The sequence below is a fragment of the Lates calcarifer genome, linkage group LG19, assembly GCF_001640805.2.
Source record: "Lates calcarifer isolate ASB-BC8 linkage group LG19, TLL_Latcal_v3, whole genome shotgun sequence".
NCBI classification, from domain to species: Eukaryota; Metazoa; Chordata; class Actinopteri; family Centropomidae; genus Lates; species Lates calcarifer.
The window spans coordinates 24,218,525-24,236,513 of NC_066851.1; the positions used below are offsets into that span (position 1 = coordinate 24,218,525).

The following is a 17,989-nucleotide window of genomic DNA, read 5'->3' on the forward strand; positions in this document are numbered from 1 at the left end:
CAGACTCACAATTGACTACTGTTTAACCAGAAACATCACTATATATCACTACCAGACTCCATTCAGAAAAACAGAGATTTTACTGGGAGCTGCTGGAATACCACTGCCTCCATCTGTTAGTGTGTCTGTGTTACTGTGTGGTACTTTTACTTCAGTAAAGTATCTGATTACTTCTTCCTCCACTGAAAGTCACACAGTAACACAGACACACTAACAGATGGAGGCAGTGGTATTCCAGCAGCTCCTGGTTAAATCCCTGTTTTTGTCAATGGAGTCTGGTAGAGATATATAGAGATGTTTCTGGTTAAACTAAAAGGATCTTCCTCTTTAACAAAAAGCTCTGTCTCTGTAGGAATCCTATCATAATGTTGTTAACAGTCTGAGCCTGTTAGTGACAAGAACAACTTTAGTGGATGGACTTTGACGATTGAATGATCGTCCATTGGAGTAAATTGCAGCAGCTGTTGTTCTTGATCAATACTGCACTGATTCCAAAGATGTTTGACCTTATCAATCATTTACACACAAAAATTAAGGTTCAAACATACCAGAGTTAACTGTAAATGATGACAGCTAATCTCAGGAGCCTAAATAAATTGTTAATTTATAGAACAGCTTGTTAATTAACTGTTAATTGACTAATAAGGGAAGCTATTATTTGCATATTAATATGACACATTTGAAAACATTTGTGGTTTTATTTTCTATTTAATTATATATTCCTTTTAAACAAGTAACTCATTAACTAATCTATTTTTGTCTTTATAATCCAACACTGTTTTGACATGTCTTTGTCTTGTGTTTTACATTTCTGTTGCATGTTGTTTTTACTCTTTTGGACTTAAAATCTCTGATATGAATAAGTGTACTTACTCACATACCTTAATTATTCCCCTTTTTTGCTATAAATCACCAGGTTAGCTGGTAAGAGTTTTTTTGTTGTATTTGCTGTGTCACACTCAATACACACTCATATATGTGTAGGCTATATATATATTATCATTATTATTATAGGTCGACTTATTTCCTCTTTCCTGAAGCCGACCCTCTGCGGTGTCTCTGGACCTTTATTTGTCGGAGTGTGGTGGGTCTCAGCGGGGCTCCGGAGCCCGTCGCTGTGTGACAGATAGACTGACAGATCCATCTACGTGAGAATGTAGAATATACCACCTGTACGGACAGAGTCATCACACACGCTCAGTAGGAAACAGGGACTATGTGACGGCAGGAATGCAGATAAGGAGGTTATGTGCGAGGACCAATTTATTTTTCTTGGCAGGGTGGGAAGACCTCTGAGACGCGTTTCACATGTCCGCATGACAGCAGAAGTCTCAATAATGAAATCCTCTCAAAGTGTATTTAGATCCGGAAACGCTTGGGGTGCAGTGAGGTGACAGGTGGGATGGTCTGTAGGCTGGATCATCAGCACCGCTGCTTCTCCATCTCATGTTTATGTCTCTTACTACAGACCGCAGACTGTAAGCAGGTGTTGTTGCATCAAACAAACATGGTGGCTGTCGGTTTATCAGCTGCGATGCTTTAGAGTCGGGGTTTGTCTTGTCTTTTGTAAATCTTCTGTAGGAAGCCACAATATCCAGTACTGAGTTACAACAGTGACAGTGGAATGTAACTAAGTACAGGACTGAGTCCTAAAACCAGGAAGTCAGTTAGCATGTTAGCACGTTAGCACTTCCTGTTCCCTCGTCCCAGAGTCAGTGTGTTTCTGGTTAAATGTCTGAAATAAGGTCTGTGGTTTTAACACAAGCTCAAGACATTTTCAGGTTTTATTCTCCGACATAAAATGGGTCAGTAAATCCCCCACTCCTGATGTTTGAAGCTTTTCCGTGTCTTAAAAAAGGCGGTTGCTAACGAGTGTCTAAATGAGACTACAGAGGTTGTCGGGGACGTTAACATGAAAACCCATCTACTCACCAGTCCACCTTTACAGCCTCGTTGTGTTTCTACTCACGCTCTTTCAAACTATCACTAACTTTCTAGGGAACCAGGCTAATGTTAGCTTCAGGGCTGGACTACAGAAACACATCATCCCTGCAGACCTCTATTCCAAAGTGAAAGCGAGGCTCACAGGGAACCATCCTAAACATCATTATTCTACAAACCTACTAAACTGCCAAAGAGTCTCTGAGCTTCCTTCACTGTCTGGAGGCCTCAGTCTGATCTGACCACGATATATATTTTGTGTTCTGGAGAGAATCCTCCTCCTCCTCTCCTCTCCCTCCAACAGTGACACATCCAACCCCGTCGCCTTCGAAAACAGCTTCACATAATTATCCCGCCACACCGAAAGTCTGTTTTTCTTTTCTTGCAGGAAATTGCTGTGTATCGCTGAAAATCCATTGAAAGCCTCAAACAAAGAGGAGAAAAAGCAACTGCGGCTACAGCACAGATTCCTCTACACACACACACATTGTCCATTGTCTTCTCCTCCATTATCAAAGCCAACAGTGTGTGTGTTTTTTTCTCCTGTGTGTGTTTTGTGGTGGCGGTGGTGGAGCCGACACCCAGTGGGAGAGCCCGCCTGCCTGTAGGGGGACAGATGGGTGTAATTATGTTATTTTTACCTCCTCCAGGAGCTGGCTGCCAGCTCGGGGAAATTAGCATCACACCTGTGTGTAATTGGCTAAATTAGCTTGTCGAGCGGCAGAGCTGAGACAGAGGTGGACGATAAGGTGTGTGTGTGTGTGTGTGTGTGTGTGGGAGGCAGGTAAAATCAGAGAGGAGTTGTTTAGTGTGTGTGTCTGCAGAAGAGGCTGTCAGGGGAGCGAGATGTCACACCTGGAATGGAAAATGTCACCCAGCAGCTCTGCACACAAACACACACTCTGACACACAGTCACACAACACAAAGACACGTTAAAGGACAAGCTAGAGGGAAAAAGACACAAAACAAACAGCACACACACAGACAAACAAAAACAGAGGAAGACATAAACACAAAAACAGTGAACAGAGGAACAGAAACCTGAATACGTACGCATAAACACACAAAGTCTGTTTTCCTACAAATTTATTTAATTGCACCAGAAAGACGTGTAAACTCTATCTGGGTATGTTTACTGCATCAGGACAAACTGTCAAGGTAAAACTCAGTGCAGCAGCTAAACCTCAGTAGCTGCAGACAGAAAAATAATTAAACTCAACACATGAAATTTTTGCTTGTTTTTACACGACTAGTGTGAAAAAATTACTGTTGCACAGAGCTTCCCTCGTCCATACTATTCAGAAATCTTGTTTTTGCTGCTTCACAAAGATGTGCAATGACGAAGGGCAGTAAAGTCTTCAGTGCCTGCTGATGGACAGAGCAGATACTTGAAAGAGGCTGCTGAACACATCAGAGGTGCAATCAAACAGTTCTGAGAATGCACCTTTAACAAAAACCATACCCGATTTAAATTTGTCTGCCAAGTAGTCGCCTTGTGGACACTGCTCCTGCCACGCCTTCTGGAAGTCCCGATCACCTCTACTGTGTCAGAGCTAGGGATGGGGATCAAGATCACTGGCACACAAACAGGCCTATAGACCCATATTACGCTGACTGTCCAATAAAGGTTTTGAATTCAGTCCTTGGAGCTGTCACATCCTCATTCTCACCTGGTTTCTCATTTGGTTGCTTGTTGTTTGTTTATAATGGTTGAATCTGCAAAGTGTTCAGAAGTTTGCTAAGTATCAATAGTGGTATCGATAAAGACACGAATTATTAAGCAGTCTTAAAAATATCAATTAACTATTGATCCCCATCCATAGTCAGAACACCGACTCTTCAGCTTGAATTTCATTTTGGGGAACAGGAAGAAGTGTTGTCAGTGCACTGTGAGTGGACGTGTTATCATGATGGAGCATCCAATCGTCTCCTCGCCACAGTTCAGGTCATTTTCATTGAATGTCATGACTCAGATATCAGGTCCGTCTTCAGATGCTCAGTGAGACACCATGCTACAGGGTGTTATGGAAAATGCTGCGTGGTCAAGTTTCTGGGTCGTATGATCCACATCGGTGGGACTCAACCTTTTTGGCTTGTGGCCCTTTAAGACCAAAAACTGATGTTTAGATTGTTTTCGTGTCCTTAAAAAGCTTTTCCTGTCCCGTTAATCATCTCAAGACCCCACAGATTTATCATTTGTTCCCTACGGAGGTCTCGACCCTCAGGTTGGGAACAGATGATCTATACAGAACATGAGTTTTGAACTGAAGGGTGCAAGATAAAGGTTTATTTGTATAACTGCAATTACTAGTGTTTTACATGAGACATAAAAAGCATTAAAACAAGATATAAAGAAACCAATAAATAACAACTGAATTTTAAAAGAGCAGAATCAAATTAAGTAAAACAGAATAAAAAAGATTAAACAACCGAGTCAAAGCTAAGTGCAGCTACAGTGTCGGACAAGAGATGAATGAAGAGAAGAAATTACTTCTTAAAAAAAGGCTTCAAGACCTTGTTTTTGTTGTGCATGTATTTTATTCAGCCTTTAAGGTTGGTGTTCACAGTGATGAAAATAGACCCCACACACAGGATGGAGAGAAAACAAAAAATGGAAGGAAAAGGTGTCTTCATGTCTTCATCTGTCTCCCCTCTTCTACTGAAAGGTCAGAGGTCAACTTGCAGATTAATATTCTGATGGGAATTCACTGATTTAAATTAATGAAATAATTTACTCCTCTTACTTCGTATCATTTCATGGATAAAGTCTTCAAACAGAACTTCAGCTGCCCTGACCTCTGAGTGAGGGAAACATCCATGATGACATCTCTGGTCTGTTGGTTCCATCTGGAGGTAGTTTGGTGTAACAGCAGCAGTTTGCAGCATCACATTTCAGATGTTGGACAAATGGTTAATTATGGTTACTCAGGTCAGATCTCGATTTCGATGAGACTATCAGATTAAATAAAGATTGTATATAACAATCTGAGATATTTGTAGTCATCAATCAACCAGTGACAAGTCACTTCATTATTTTTTGTTCAATTATTTACTACAAATCAAATAATGACTGTACAATAAGATTACAAGATGAAAGCAGCGGTAAGGTACAGGAAAAAAGACCAAAAGTAGAGAAGTAAATGTGTGTGTGTGTGTGTGTGTGTGTATACCTCGGAGGTAGTTTATATATTATAATATATTACTACCAAATATAACTGTTTTTATATTGAATAAAATCACAGTTTTACCACTAAGACTCACTGTGATTATTTATTCATTCATTCATTTATCTATTTATATTTACAATTGGACGTAAACGGATTAATTTATTTGAATTGTTTTATTTTACAGTGTACATCTCAGCTGTAGCCACAGTCCTGGTCAGTAGGTGGCGATAGTGAGTAATTTCAATGTTCGCCAACTTCCGGTTAATCAAGTGAACGAAGAAGAAGAACAGGAAGTGGAAACAGTCACTACAAACTGCTAACTCGTTAGCAGCTCACGTTGTTGTAATTTAACTCTGTCAAAGAGTCAAAATGAACAAACTGAATAAATCACAGGATTATGACTCGTATGAGATCGAGGAGCCGAGCGACGAGGAGAGAGCCGCCAGCAGGTCGGTTTAATAAAACAGTTAGCGTAGCTGCAGCACCGCGAGGCTAGCTAGCTAAATGCTAACGTAAACAAACCGGAGGAGACTGAAGAGAAGCGAACTGAGTCTGAGGAAGTGTTTGTTGGAGAATTACACGCGGTCAAATTTAGATTAATGCTAAACAGAAAAAACGTATTTTCTAATTTAAGAGTTAAACACGGCAGCAAAATACTATTTTTTTAAAAGTGCAGTTATTAATGTTTATTTGAACAGAAAATGATCTGAACCAATGCCACACACAGCAGCATCTACAGCCTCCGCTACAAAATACAGTAAACTCACCTATGACATGCACGTAGACCAGCAGGATGAGGGTTTACTCAGTGGATCTTTACTCTCACCTCATGAAACCCTGAGAGGAACCAGCAGCTCGCTGAGGACGAACATTAACTTTATTAACCAGTCAGAGTTTTGTTATTAGCCAAAAGTGAGCTTCTCTCTCGCCGTGTTTCAGTTCGGAGGACGAGCTGGACGTGCTGCTGAACGGGACTCCGGACCAGAAGAAGAAGCTGATCAGAGAGTACCTGACGGGGGAGAGCGAGTCGTCCAGCGGGGATGAGTTTGAGAAGGAGATGGAGGCAGAGCTCAGCTCCACCATGAGGACCATGGAGGGAACCTGGGGACCGGCCTCAGCAGGTAACACTCACCTGCAGTCGGTCTGTGATACTGCAGGCAGTGTTAGCCACAGTTTGCACATGAACCCAGTGATTCTGCTCCGAGGATCAGGACTGTGCTGTGTTTGTTTGTTCTGCAGCAGAAACCTCAGGAGGTGGAGGAGGAGGAGGTCCTGGACTTCCTAATCCTCGGATGTACGATAACGTCTACTTCGACTCGGACTCAGAGGAGGAGGACACACCCAGTAAGAGCCCAGCATGAAAGTTTCCTCCTGTCAGCAGCAAGTTAACACGTCAGTTCAGTTAAATCTGTTTCCTGTGCAGGCAGCTCCACAGGTCAGAGGCAGAGACAGCGGACCATACCGACCAACGACGAGCTGCTGTACGACCCAGACGAGGACGACAGAGACCAGGCCTGGGTGGACGCCAAGAGGAGAGAGTAAGACGCTCAGATTTTATTTAACTTCATCTAGAAGAGACACCAGATCTGACCACCTGTCGTCTTCCTGTCCAGGTATGGCAGCAGGAAACGACCGGCAGCAGCGTGTCGGTCGCGGCCCGGTCGTCCTCAGGGTTTACCGAGCAGCGACGCCGTCCTCAACTGTCCCGCCTGCATGACGACGCTCTGCCTGGACTGTCAGAGGTGAGGCTGGGTTTGTCGTGAGAGTGAGCAATGATTTCTCTCACATCACCTCCTGACGGTCGGGCTGTTCGTCTTTGTGTGTTTTAATCCACTTTGTTCACAGTCCATCAAAGTCTGATTTGGAAGGAGATTTGTAAGTTTGTCAAACATCCGTAAAGTCACATTATGTTAACGTGGAGCTGAGCTGTGCTGCGTCTCTTCATGCATGTGTTTCACATATTGTTTCATGTCACAGCATTCAAATGTTTTGTCGTGAGAAAAAGACCAGTAATGTGTTTTAGAGTCTGGAAGGAGTGAATGTTTGGCTCTTTGGCTTGAAAAATGACGGAAACAGGTTCTTTATTTATGAGATAAAGTATCAGCTGTTCTCTGGTCAGAGTTTCTAAAAGGTCACTGTGATCTGAATATCTTTGTCAGTCGGACAGAACAAGACATTTGAAGATGTTTTCTTTGATTCTGGGAGAGCGGGAAAGATTCTCTGACTCGATCAAACAGTGAATCATCAGGTGAAGGTGTTTGACGTCACAGTATCTCTGAACAGCTTCAGGTTTCACTTCACTGATGAAGTGTTGAGTTGTTGGGATTTGTAATGACAGTAAAATATCTTGGTTGTGTTCACTCAGGCATGAAAAGTACCGGACGCAGTATCGAGCCATGTTCGTCATGAACTGCACGGTGAAGAAAAACGAGGTGTTACGCTACAAAACGCAGCAGGACAAGAAGCGGAGGAACAGGAAGAGGAGGAGGGGACAGAAAACAGAGACGCCCGCCGACGAGGCTCCTGACCCGGCGCCGGCAGGGATGGACGCCGACGAGGTTTACCACCCGGTGCAGTGCTCCGAGTGCTCCACGGAGGTGGCCGTGTTCGATAAAGATGAAGTGTACCACTTCTTCAACATCCTGGCCAGCCACTGCTGAGACGGACTGAGCACGCTCGGAGCAGGACGGGTTTTAATTTGTCTCCTCACAGGGTTTTCAGCTGAACGGGTCCGACTGAGAGGGAGAATCTGCACCGATCTATCGGTCATAAATCTGGATCCAGATCATCTGTTTATCTTTCTAAACAAAAACTGGAATCTGACTCTGAACGTGCATCAGTTCTCATACTGAACCGTTTACAGTGGAGCCCGACTGATACAGGACGTTGGAGGCAAATACTGAACACATCACATAAACAAACCTTTTTAACAAGGGTCCCGCCTTTTTTCTGAGAATTGTGAGGAAGATGATATTAAAGGTAAAAAATAAACCTGTCAGTGCTGTGGGGAACAGGCTGTGTAACGAAGACAGTGTTTTCATTCTCTCAAACATACCTCTGCACTTTGTGTTTGTCCACTGAGCTGCTATATATATATATATATATTTTTTTTTTTTTTGGTGGCTTCAAAACATCCACAAGACAGTTTTGTGTTCATGGTGATGAAGGAACATGTTGCCCAGTCTAACATTAATGTGTTTCTCATATTTTTGTTCTATGGCTCAGAGGAATAAATGGTTGGATCATATCTGCTAGCTTTAGTGTATTTATTGGGATTTGTTGAGAATAAGCATCATAACATCAGCAGACCTTTCCTTTAAATAAAATACATGTTTCAAACACAGATATCTCTGTATGAGAATTTAAAACGAGACAAAAAGATGCAAATTATTTCAGCTGAAAACGTTTTTTGTAGCAGTCATCCATAAATCTCTGCTTTTATTTTGAAATCAGGATGTTGGAACTCCCCGGCCTGCGTCAGAGCTGTGCGTTCGAACGCGGAGCTGTGATTGGCTGCAAATAAGCACCTCATGATTGATCGCCAGACGTTACCGGAAATGACTCCATCACGAATCACGTCGTAAGAGAAAAAAAAAGAATAGCAGAGAGGAAAAGGAAAATAAGTTGACGTTTGAGAAGTTGGGACCATGGCTCTGGGTGACTGTTGGAAGCAGTTATCCTGGTTTTACTACCAGTACCTGCTGGTGACGGCGCTGTACATGCTGGAGCCCTGGGAGCGGACGGTGTTCAGTATCCTTTTCTGAGAGAACTAACTTCAGACTGGGCTGAACAAGCGAGCTAATATGCTAACTTGAGCTAGTGCCGTAGCGGGGCTAGCCTAGCGCTTACCCGACGACAAGACGCTAACATTGCTAATGAAAACACGCATTTAATTTGTGCTGTGAATGATAATTAATGTGTTTCATTAAATTGTAGGGCTTAGTGGCAAATTCGGCATACAGACAGCGTACCGCTTGGCCCTCGTTGCTGTTAAAATTAAGGGTTTGAACCGGTCGTAAACGTCAACGAAGACAAATTGTATGTGTAGTAAAACTGGACAACATTTTTATGTTTTATATGAATGCCGAATTAAAGAACCCCCTTTAACGATTCAGTAAAATTATAATATATTGTTCTACAATGGACGTGCTTTAATCTGTAAGTGAAGATGTGTGAAATGCGAAGAATTTTAAACGGAGTTCTGGGTGATCGGTCACTAACGTGTTACGGAGGAGAAAAGAAAATCGGGTTTGTGAAACAAAATCATCCATGTTTGTTTGAAGAATTACAGCCGAATTAAAGACTCTACTGTAACGGAATAGATAAGGCGTCAGATTTTGCTGTGCTACTCCCACAGCTGTGTCTGTAAGTAAAAACACAAAAGCGATACAATTGTCAACGGAATTTCGCATGTTTTAAGAGCACGGGCGGCGTCGAGGCTAGGCTGGCGGCAGCCAGTTACAACAGCTTCCACAGTCAGGTGATCCACACATGCCAGTAAATACATGTTACATCATACTGTACGGTCTTAACTTTATTATCAGACAACATAAGCTCAGGTTTAACTCAGCAGTGAAGTCAGGAAAACTTAAACCTGGAAAGAAAGGCAGCTTCATCCAGCAAGGACGGACAGTTAATAATTAAAGTGTATCATGGTGTTATGGCTGCAGGAAGACGTCAGTATCACATTATGTACATGATGTATCGTCTTGCTGCAGTGTCACCCTCAGCCTGTATCTCCTCTTCCCTCAGGGTCAGGTGTGTTTGTGTGAATCAGCCCGAGTGCTGTGTCCCATCAAATGTTAACAAGCGCTCCAGCTGCTCAGGGATCATCATGTTATTAAGTCGCCCCACAGGGAATAGCACGCAGTGTCATAAATGTTCATTTTACCCATGATCCTCTTCTCCTCCTGGAGCAGGAAGTGCTGTGGCTGTAACAAACAAACCAAACTCTGTTTCTAATTGTTGATATGTGTGTCAGTTTCCTGGATATCAGAGAAGAACTTTTTAACTGATCTACAGTTCAGCATCACTCTGGAACTTGCTGGACCTGATTCCAGCAGTTTAAGCTGCTGACTGTCACTCAGTTAGAGGGAGATCGAACCTGAGAAACCAAAGTTACACAGAGACACAACAGGTGTTTGACAGAGACTCCATTCTCCCTGTTACAAGTCAGTGCAAATGAAGTTCCTAAATCTTGTAGGATTAGTTTATTAGTCCTCAGTCTTTAGTCTATAGTCCTTGGACCTCGATCCTCGGTCCTCAGTCTTTAGTCGTATATCCTCAGGTCCAGCACCAGATTCATGTCCTCGGTCCTTGTCTCTGAGCTCTTCTACAAAAGCCTTTCTTCTTAGAAAGTTAGTGAGAGTTTGAAAGAGCGTGAGTAGAAACACAACGAGGCTGTAAAGGTGGACTGGTGAGTAGATGGGTTTTCATGTTAACGTCCCCGACAACCTCTGTAGTCTCATTTAGACACTCGTTAGCAACCGCCTTTTTTAAGACACGTAAAAGCTTCAAACATCAGGAGTGGGGGATTTACTGACCCATTTTATGTCGGAGAATAAAACCTGAAAATGTCTTGAGCTTGTGTTAAAACCACAGACCTTATTTCAGACATTTAACCAGAAACACACTGACTCTGGAACGAGGGAACAGGAAGAGCTAACATGCTAACATGCTAACTTACTTCCTGGTTTTTTACCTGCTCCTCCTTAACGCCTCCTGCTCAGACTCCCTGCTGATCTCTGTGGCTGGCATGGCTGTTTACACCGGCTACGTCTTCATGCCTCAGCACATCATGGCTATCCTGCACTACTTCGAGGTCGTCCAATGACACGATGACTCCGTCCATCCACCACCCACTACCCACACTCCCCTGCTGGTCCTGTCTGTCTCTGGCTTCCTGTCCGTCCATCTGCCTGCCTGTCTCTCCTGGGTTTGAGGTGGGGATTGTTTCCTACCGTGCTGATGCAGAGCGTCTCTCCTCCTTTTTCCAAAGCTAATTCAATATCAAAGGTCAAAGCTCTGAGCATCGTGCTGGAGGCCAAGCTGGACGATGTTATTCCCTGGGACTGTTTCTCCTTTGCTCGTCTTGGAGGGAAAGCCGTGGAGGAGCGTGCTTAGATTTGTCTCATGCGTCTTTGTTTTTATCTCCTTGACTCAGTCGCACCTGACAGTTTTGAAAATGTGTAATTATATACTGTATGGACGTGTGGTCGGGTGGAGTGACTGGGCGATTTTTTTTTTATTCCATTAAGACATCAAACCACTGTTGTCTTAGAGTTTTATTCCAGAGCAGGAAACGCACAGCAGCCGGTGGAGAAAATACTTTTTTTGAGCCAAATATGATGATTAGAGCGGCGCCAGGTCTCTGAATGAAGCCTGATAGTTTGGTCAAAGTGGGCTTTAAAGGAACATCTCTCAGCCATTTTCAACATTCACCATCATTTTACAGCACTTTTAAAACCCTCTCTGTCAACATACAGATGCTCTGTAATGAAACATGAAACACTGCTCTTTGTTTAACCAGAAACATCACTATATATCAACACCAGACTCCAGTGACAAAAACAGGAATTTTACCGAGCAGAACTCAGGAGCTGCCGGAATACCACGGCCTCCATCTGTTTGTTTGTGTTATTGTGTGGTACTTTTACTCATGTAAAGTAATTGAATACTTCCCCCACTAATGAAAGTCACACAGTAACACAAACTAACATTGCATTAGTATTCCTGCAGCTCCTGTGTTCTGCTCAGTAAAATTCCTGTTTTTGTCAATGGAGTCTAGTACTGATAATTTTTTAAGTTTACCATATCTGATTGATTGTAGTGAAGTTTTCTGTCACAAAAACTAAAGACTAGTTGTCAATCTATTTGGTGTTCACTGAGGTTTTATACTAACAGCATTTTAGTTTAACCAGAAACATCACTTTATATCTCCATTGACAAAAACAGGAATTTAACCAGGAGCTGCTGGAATACCACTGCCTCCATCTGTTAGTGTGTCTGTGTTACTGTGTGACTTTCAGTGGTGGAAGAAGTAATCAGATACTTTGAAATAAGTAAAACTACCACACAATAACACTATTGTAAAATCACTGTTTTTCCCCATGGAGTTTGGTACTGATAAACTGGCCGATTCTGGTTGAACAAAAGGGATCTTTTACCAGAATCATCACCAGACTCCATTCAAGGAGTCTGGTAGTAAATACTCTGAAGCATACAGGGACCAGTATGAGCTGAACTTTTACCCCATGTCCCACAGCTAGAGGAGTGGTTCATTTTAATATTATTTATATTTTCTCTTTTTAAAGTCAGTAGAATGATTGAAGAGTCCAACAAAGTTGGAATAACGACTTCAAACCTTCAGGAAACTGCGCTAGTAAATTAAACGTCCATCTCAGCCCTAAATGAGACTTTTTCACCACAGAGTAACCTCGACTTCTCACGGCTCATGAACAGTTGGGTTTGAAGTTGGAGAGTGAAGGAAAACGATGATGAACAGGTTGAAAATGACACAATTGTCCTTTTAAATTCCTGCTTTTTTTATCGTAAGACGCACAGCAGGTGACGTTAACAGTTTCCTCTTTGCACAGAAACATTCGATGTTTGAGAAGCTCCATTTTCAATGTAATCATATTTTATTACATGTCCTCTGACTGCTAACTGATATCCCTTGGAAAATTGTGATTATTTTTCCCTGCAAAATTGTGTATTTTTCTCAATTTTGTGTATATAATCTTGTATACATATTTGTAAAGTTTTGTAGTCAAATATGTTGGCGTATAGAATAAAATATTTGTGGGTTTTTTGTGAGCTACTGATGCTAAATACTGTTCTATAACTGAAATCATTAAAGGGATATTTCACTAAGCTACAGCAGTTTGTTTTACCTGGTGTTATTAGAGACGGAGAAGCTCAGTGAAGAAGCACTGAAGAATCTAAAACTCCTTTCAATGTATAACGGGCCGTTTGAACATTAAATAACTAAATAACATAACATTAAATAATCCACCAGTGTCTGTTTACATGTTTCAAATGAGTTGCATACTTTTACTGACGCAGTCTTTGGAGCAGGGAGGGGCGACTCAGTAAAGCAGATGGTGCAGGTTTTTATTCTTCTTCCTAAAAGTCCTAAAAATGTTACGTTTCAATCTTTTCTTAAAAATCAAACCAAGTGTAAGGATGACAAACAAAGCACATGTTCTCAGCAGGTCAGAGTGTTGTTGTCTGTTTCAGCCACTAGATGGAGACAGAACATCAACGATCATCAGACCAACCTGCAAATCAGAAAACAACAGATCTGAACAGAGCAGAGCTGAAGCCATCAGTCAATTGATTGATTGATTGAAAATCAGTTGGCAAGTACTTTGATAATCAACTATTTTCAGTCTAGAAACCGAAACATTCCCTGGTAGACTTCAACTGAATCTCTTTTTGGACTGTTGGTTGAACAAAACATTAGAGGATGTTACTTTGAACTGGAAAACTGTGATAGAAGGTTTTATATTCATAGATCAACCTATTAACAGATAAAATAATCAGCAGATTGTTTATGAAAATCATTGTCAGAGTGTCAGGCTAAGATTGGACACAAACAGGGCTAAACGTCTGATCATTTTCCTTATTGATTAATCTGCCAATTGTGTGTGTTTTTGAATAATTGATTAATAATTATGTAACACCACTTTAAATAGTGAAATGTGTTGTTGTCTTCAATTATCTTGTTTTGTCTGATCAACAATTCAAAATCCTAAGAAATTCAGTTTGTTCATATGTGGCAAAGAAAATGATTAAATTCTCCCATTTGAGAAACTACAAACAGCAAATATTTGACATTTTTGCTTTAAAAAATATCTAAAATTATTATTCGATTATCAAAAGTTGATGATTAATTTTCTTTTTTTAATGGAGATTAAATTGAAAGAGATCAAGGAACAGCAAAGCAGTAAAAGAAAAACAATGTGGGTGAAGAAGAAATACAGTAAATAAATGAAAACTTGATTGATTACTTACAAAAAGGGTCAGAATGCTAACTGCAAAATGATCATAGTCATTAGTGAATGTGGGAAAGCGAGAGAATTTTATCTTTGTGAATGTGAACAAAAGATTTGCCCTCTAAGGCTCCACAAGTCTGAGAAAATGTTTCAGTGTGAAACTAAAAGCTCCCATTCTGTGTGCGACAGTAAAGTGTCGTCAACAGCCAATGAGAAGACAGATTGACTGATCAGCCAATGGGCGACTGAGCTCCTCCTTCCAGCTCTGTCGAAAATTCCAGCGCCGATTAAAGTTGAACGCGTCATTACACTACAACGTTCGAAACGGTATGGCAACACTTCCTGCTGGTGATTGGACGGAACAAGTCAAGAGACAAGTCAGCGGTCTGACGTCAGCGACACGGAGCCGGAGAGCAGGAAACGATCCAAACTTCCAACACGCGTGATGTCGAGGTGGATTCTGCTGAGATGTCGCCGAGGAGCTCGTCCTGGTTCTCAGGTGGGTTCCTAGTTTGATATTATCTTCAGCATTTGTTTGGCGGGAAACTTACAATAACGCTAAGCTAGCAGGTCAGACTGCACAGGAAGTTAGCTTCCGTTCGCACTTCTCTCTCCTCTGTCGCGTAGTTGGCCAATCACCTGAGGTCGCGCTTTTATTGGTTACTCAACCACCCAAGGCCCTGTCCTATGGACTTTTTAAACAAACAAACAAGCCATTTCTTTTTAAAAGTTAACAGTGGGAAACTTCGCAACATACAACAAAAACAACAAAATACACGGCAGCTGCGAAATAATCATCATTGTCAGGTTCTATTAAAAACATGCAACAATAAAAACAGGCAAAGCAGTGAAACTGGGAATATGAATGTTAATATAAATATTGTGATGCATTATTAGACAGGTATCATGCAAAGCAGAGGCATAAAGGCCATACAGCACCTGAATCAAACCAGGATGTGTATTAGCAGTTGATCAGTGAGCATTACTGAGCACCGTGAAATATGAATGGAGTTTGTTTTGTAAATATCAGGTGGGATATGAACACACTGAATGTCCATGGCTTTGTTTTTATGTTCTAATGATTTAAAGTAGCTGTAACAGATATTTGTTTTACAGTATAAGTAAAGAGATTCTGTTTATCTGCTCTGGTTGACTCTCTCAGCTCTCATATCGTTGTTTCTGGAAATACTGGACTTAGATTCATCAGGAGATAAACTGGTCTTCATGAATCATCATGTCGCTCTGTAACTGCTGGTTGTGGAAAAAAGCAGCTGTTTGAAAAATTCAGTATATCATCTTAACAGATGATGATATGTCCATGTATGTTCTTCCTAATTGGCTGAAAAGTTATTGCAGGTGTAAATGGTTTGTGATCTTCAGCTGCTGCCGTGTTGTTCATGTGGATAAAAGTCAGTTTAATCACATTTTTAATTCTGCTTTTAAAAATGGACTAAAACGTTTAAAAACGTGAAACTATTTCAAACTGTCCTCAGAGTCTCTGTGTGAATCTTGTCCAGGTTTGACAAGTCTTAGATACACTGGGTTTTGAGCCAGACCGGGTCTAATGTGGTCTGGATGAAGAAAGTGTGTGTTTGAATATCCCTGTACAGGTGTTTGGAGGTCTGAGAGAATTACTGAAAACAGACTTTTAAATCCAGATGATCAGGCAGAGCAGTTCAGCAGCACTGTGTCTGAATCAGAGGTTATTTGAGGACGTCTGAGCGTCCTGTGTGCTCTTGTGCCTCCAGTGATGTCGGTTCAAACTCCAGTCAGCAGCTCGTCGTGCGTACGTGAGAACAGCTTCATCGTCTGAGTTAACCAGTAACCAGACCTCTGTTTCCTTTCTGATCTGATGCCAGACAGAGGAGGAAAGAATGACTGCTTGCCAGTGTGTGTACGTGTTGTAATTTGAGGTTTACTTCACAGCTCAGCTGATGTGTTTTTGAAGGCTGGGAGTAAAAGAGAAGAGTCTGATTGAAGCTGATAATCAGCAGATATCAACGTGTGATTCATTTTCCCTGCAGAGTCAACAACAGCTTCAGAAGCAGCTTCAGAGCTTCGCGTCTTCAGTGTTGTTATTTCAAGTTCATGAATTAAGCAAATGGACAAGAAAAACAGGAACAGACGTCACCTGTCAGTGTTGTAGGTGATTGTGAGGTGTCGGAAACTTTCCTCATTATTTCCTAAAAATGACCTGGAAAGGTCAGTGGAAAACAGCTCATTAACAGACAAAGAGAAATTCTTAATTTGGATTCATGACTCTGATCAATAAATATTCATGTAACTGATAAATCATGATTAAATGATGATTAACAAACAGTTGGAAGTGACACAGTGGAATATTTTCTGTCTTATCAAGAACGAAGAACTTCTGTTTGTCTCTCTAGGAAACTCTCTTTATGAGCTTTTCTTCACTTACCTGCCACATAATTTACCTTTTTTTTTTTTTTTTTAAAAGCTCAAATATGATGAGTGGATATTTAATAATTGTAGAAACTAACACTTTCTCTGTTTCCCTTAAAAATATTCCTGTGATTTACAGATAAAGACCAGTGAAGTTTTAATCATGAGGAAAGTTTCCAGGAAATTAGCTGCTCAGTACAGGACTCATAAAATAAAGCTTTAGTGAAAAGTTTTGTAGATTTCAACGAGATGCCTCAGGGGGGTTCTAGTGGTTTTCGTAGCTCAGACAGCCCACAACACCACAACAGAAAGTCCAGCAGCGTCCAAATAGGACGACAGAGTGTCAGGGCCGGGCTGGGTGATAAAACGATCATTTTTGCTAAATTAATTTCCTCGATAGAAATATAAGACATGGTCGATAACAGCGTCGACAGAACTCGATACGAAAAGCCAATGAGAATAGCGCCGTGCTGAACCAATCGTGTGATCATGTCATGTTAGGTTGATTCACAGCACAGAGTGAAGGAGCAGCACGTCAGGAGAGGGAACCAGACAGAAGTTACCGAAGAAGAAGACGCCCCGACGGACACAGGCCGAGAAACCTGCACAACAACATGAACCTCATGATGTCGTCACATCTCTGAGGAGTAAAAAGGAACCTTTAACTGATAAATATCAGTATCCACTGATACAAAAATGATGGCGATAAGATTTGTTTCCATATCGCCCAGCCCTCTGTCAGGGTTATATCACCCTCTGTTGGTTTGACCGCTCTCGACTGACTGACTTAAAACATGGACTTTAATCCTGAGCTGATGACTGAAACACTTGTCAGGCATTTTCCTGTGGATTATATCATTTCTACGGCGTCCGTCCAGGCTGCTGAAACAAAAACGAGCTGAACTCGTTAGAATAACTTCCCTCTCGTGGCGCTCTTTGACCTCTCGCTCTGTGTTTTATCAGAGAGAGAGAAACTCCACAGTTTACACTGAGAGCAGTTCACTGCAGGTAGTGATTGATCGAGGGGCGTGGGCCGGTGATTAACAGCAGACCGTGTGGCAGGGCTGGCACTGCTTCTTTCACACCGTCACTGTTTGATCTGGCAGCAGGAAGCCGGCAGCTGTGTGGAGCCTCACGTATGCACACATTCCTCAGAAATGAAGCTCCAGGGGAGTGAGCGAGCGGCGACAGGGGCACGATGTGACTCGTCTGCACCGCCATAATGACTGATACACACTCGCCTTATTAAGTATGTTGTAATCAGATACAGGGCAGTTTGCTCTCCCAGATGTCCTTGAATGCAGCGGGCAGGCTCAGGGGGCTTCTCTGCTGCAGAGCTGCTGACTGATAATAATCATAAAACAGGTGTGTAATGTTTACAATAACATCCACACACATACAGGTAACACAGGGGAACTCATCAATAACTTACCTGACTATAATAAACTCATATCAGCATGACTCTTTCCAGAGCTTTCAGT

The 17,989-nt window shown here is 41.8% G+C and overlaps 2 protein-coding genes and 1 long non-coding RNA gene across 4 annotated transcripts; 2 read left to right on the forward strand and 1 right to left on the reverse strand.

The window, feature by feature from the left end:
• Positions 1 to 3,740: 3,740 nt before the first annotated feature.
• Positions 3,741 to 6,042, reverse strand: LOC127143589 (uncharacterized). The gene is made up of 3 exons (XR_007815151.1): positions 5,877 to 6,042; positions 4,687 to 4,789; positions 3,741 to 4,601 (listed from the first exon to the last, which is right to left on the reverse strand). It is a non-coding gene; the product is annotated as an uncharacterized LOC127143589 (long non-coding RNA).
• eapp (e2f-associated phosphoprotein) lies at positions 5,371 to 8,356 on the forward strand. 2 transcript variants are annotated; one of them, XM_018672995.2, is made up of 6 exons: positions 5,371 to 5,558; positions 6,049 to 6,230; positions 6,349 to 6,453; positions 6,533 to 6,647; positions 6,723 to 6,851; positions 7,475 to 8,356. In XM_018672995.2, the coding sequence occupies exons 1-6, from the start codon at positions 5,479 to 5,481 to the stop codon at positions 7,767 to 7,769; spliced, it is 906 nt and encodes a 301-aa protein (XP_018528511.1). In that variant the 5' UTR covers positions 5,371 to 5,478; the 3' UTR covers positions 7,770 to 8,356. The 2 variants fall into 2 exon arrangements, with proteins under 2 accessions (XP_018528511.1, XP_018528513.1); XM_018672997.2 differs by having other exon boundaries at positions 6,352 to 6,453.
• Positions 8,357 to 8,663: 307 nt separating this feature from the next.
• On the forward strand, positions 8,664 to 12,987 carry sptssa (serine palmitoyltransferase, small subunit A). The gene is made up of 2 exons (XM_018672998.2): positions 8,664 to 8,859; positions 10,839 to 12,987. Exons 1-2 carry the CDS (start codon positions 8,757 to 8,759, stop codon positions 10,940 to 10,942), a joined length of 207 nt encoding a protein of 68 aa, XP_018528514.1. The 5' UTR covers positions 8,664 to 8,756; the 3' UTR covers positions 10,943 to 12,987.
• The last annotated feature ends 5,002 nt before the right edge of the window (positions 12,988 to 17,989 follow it).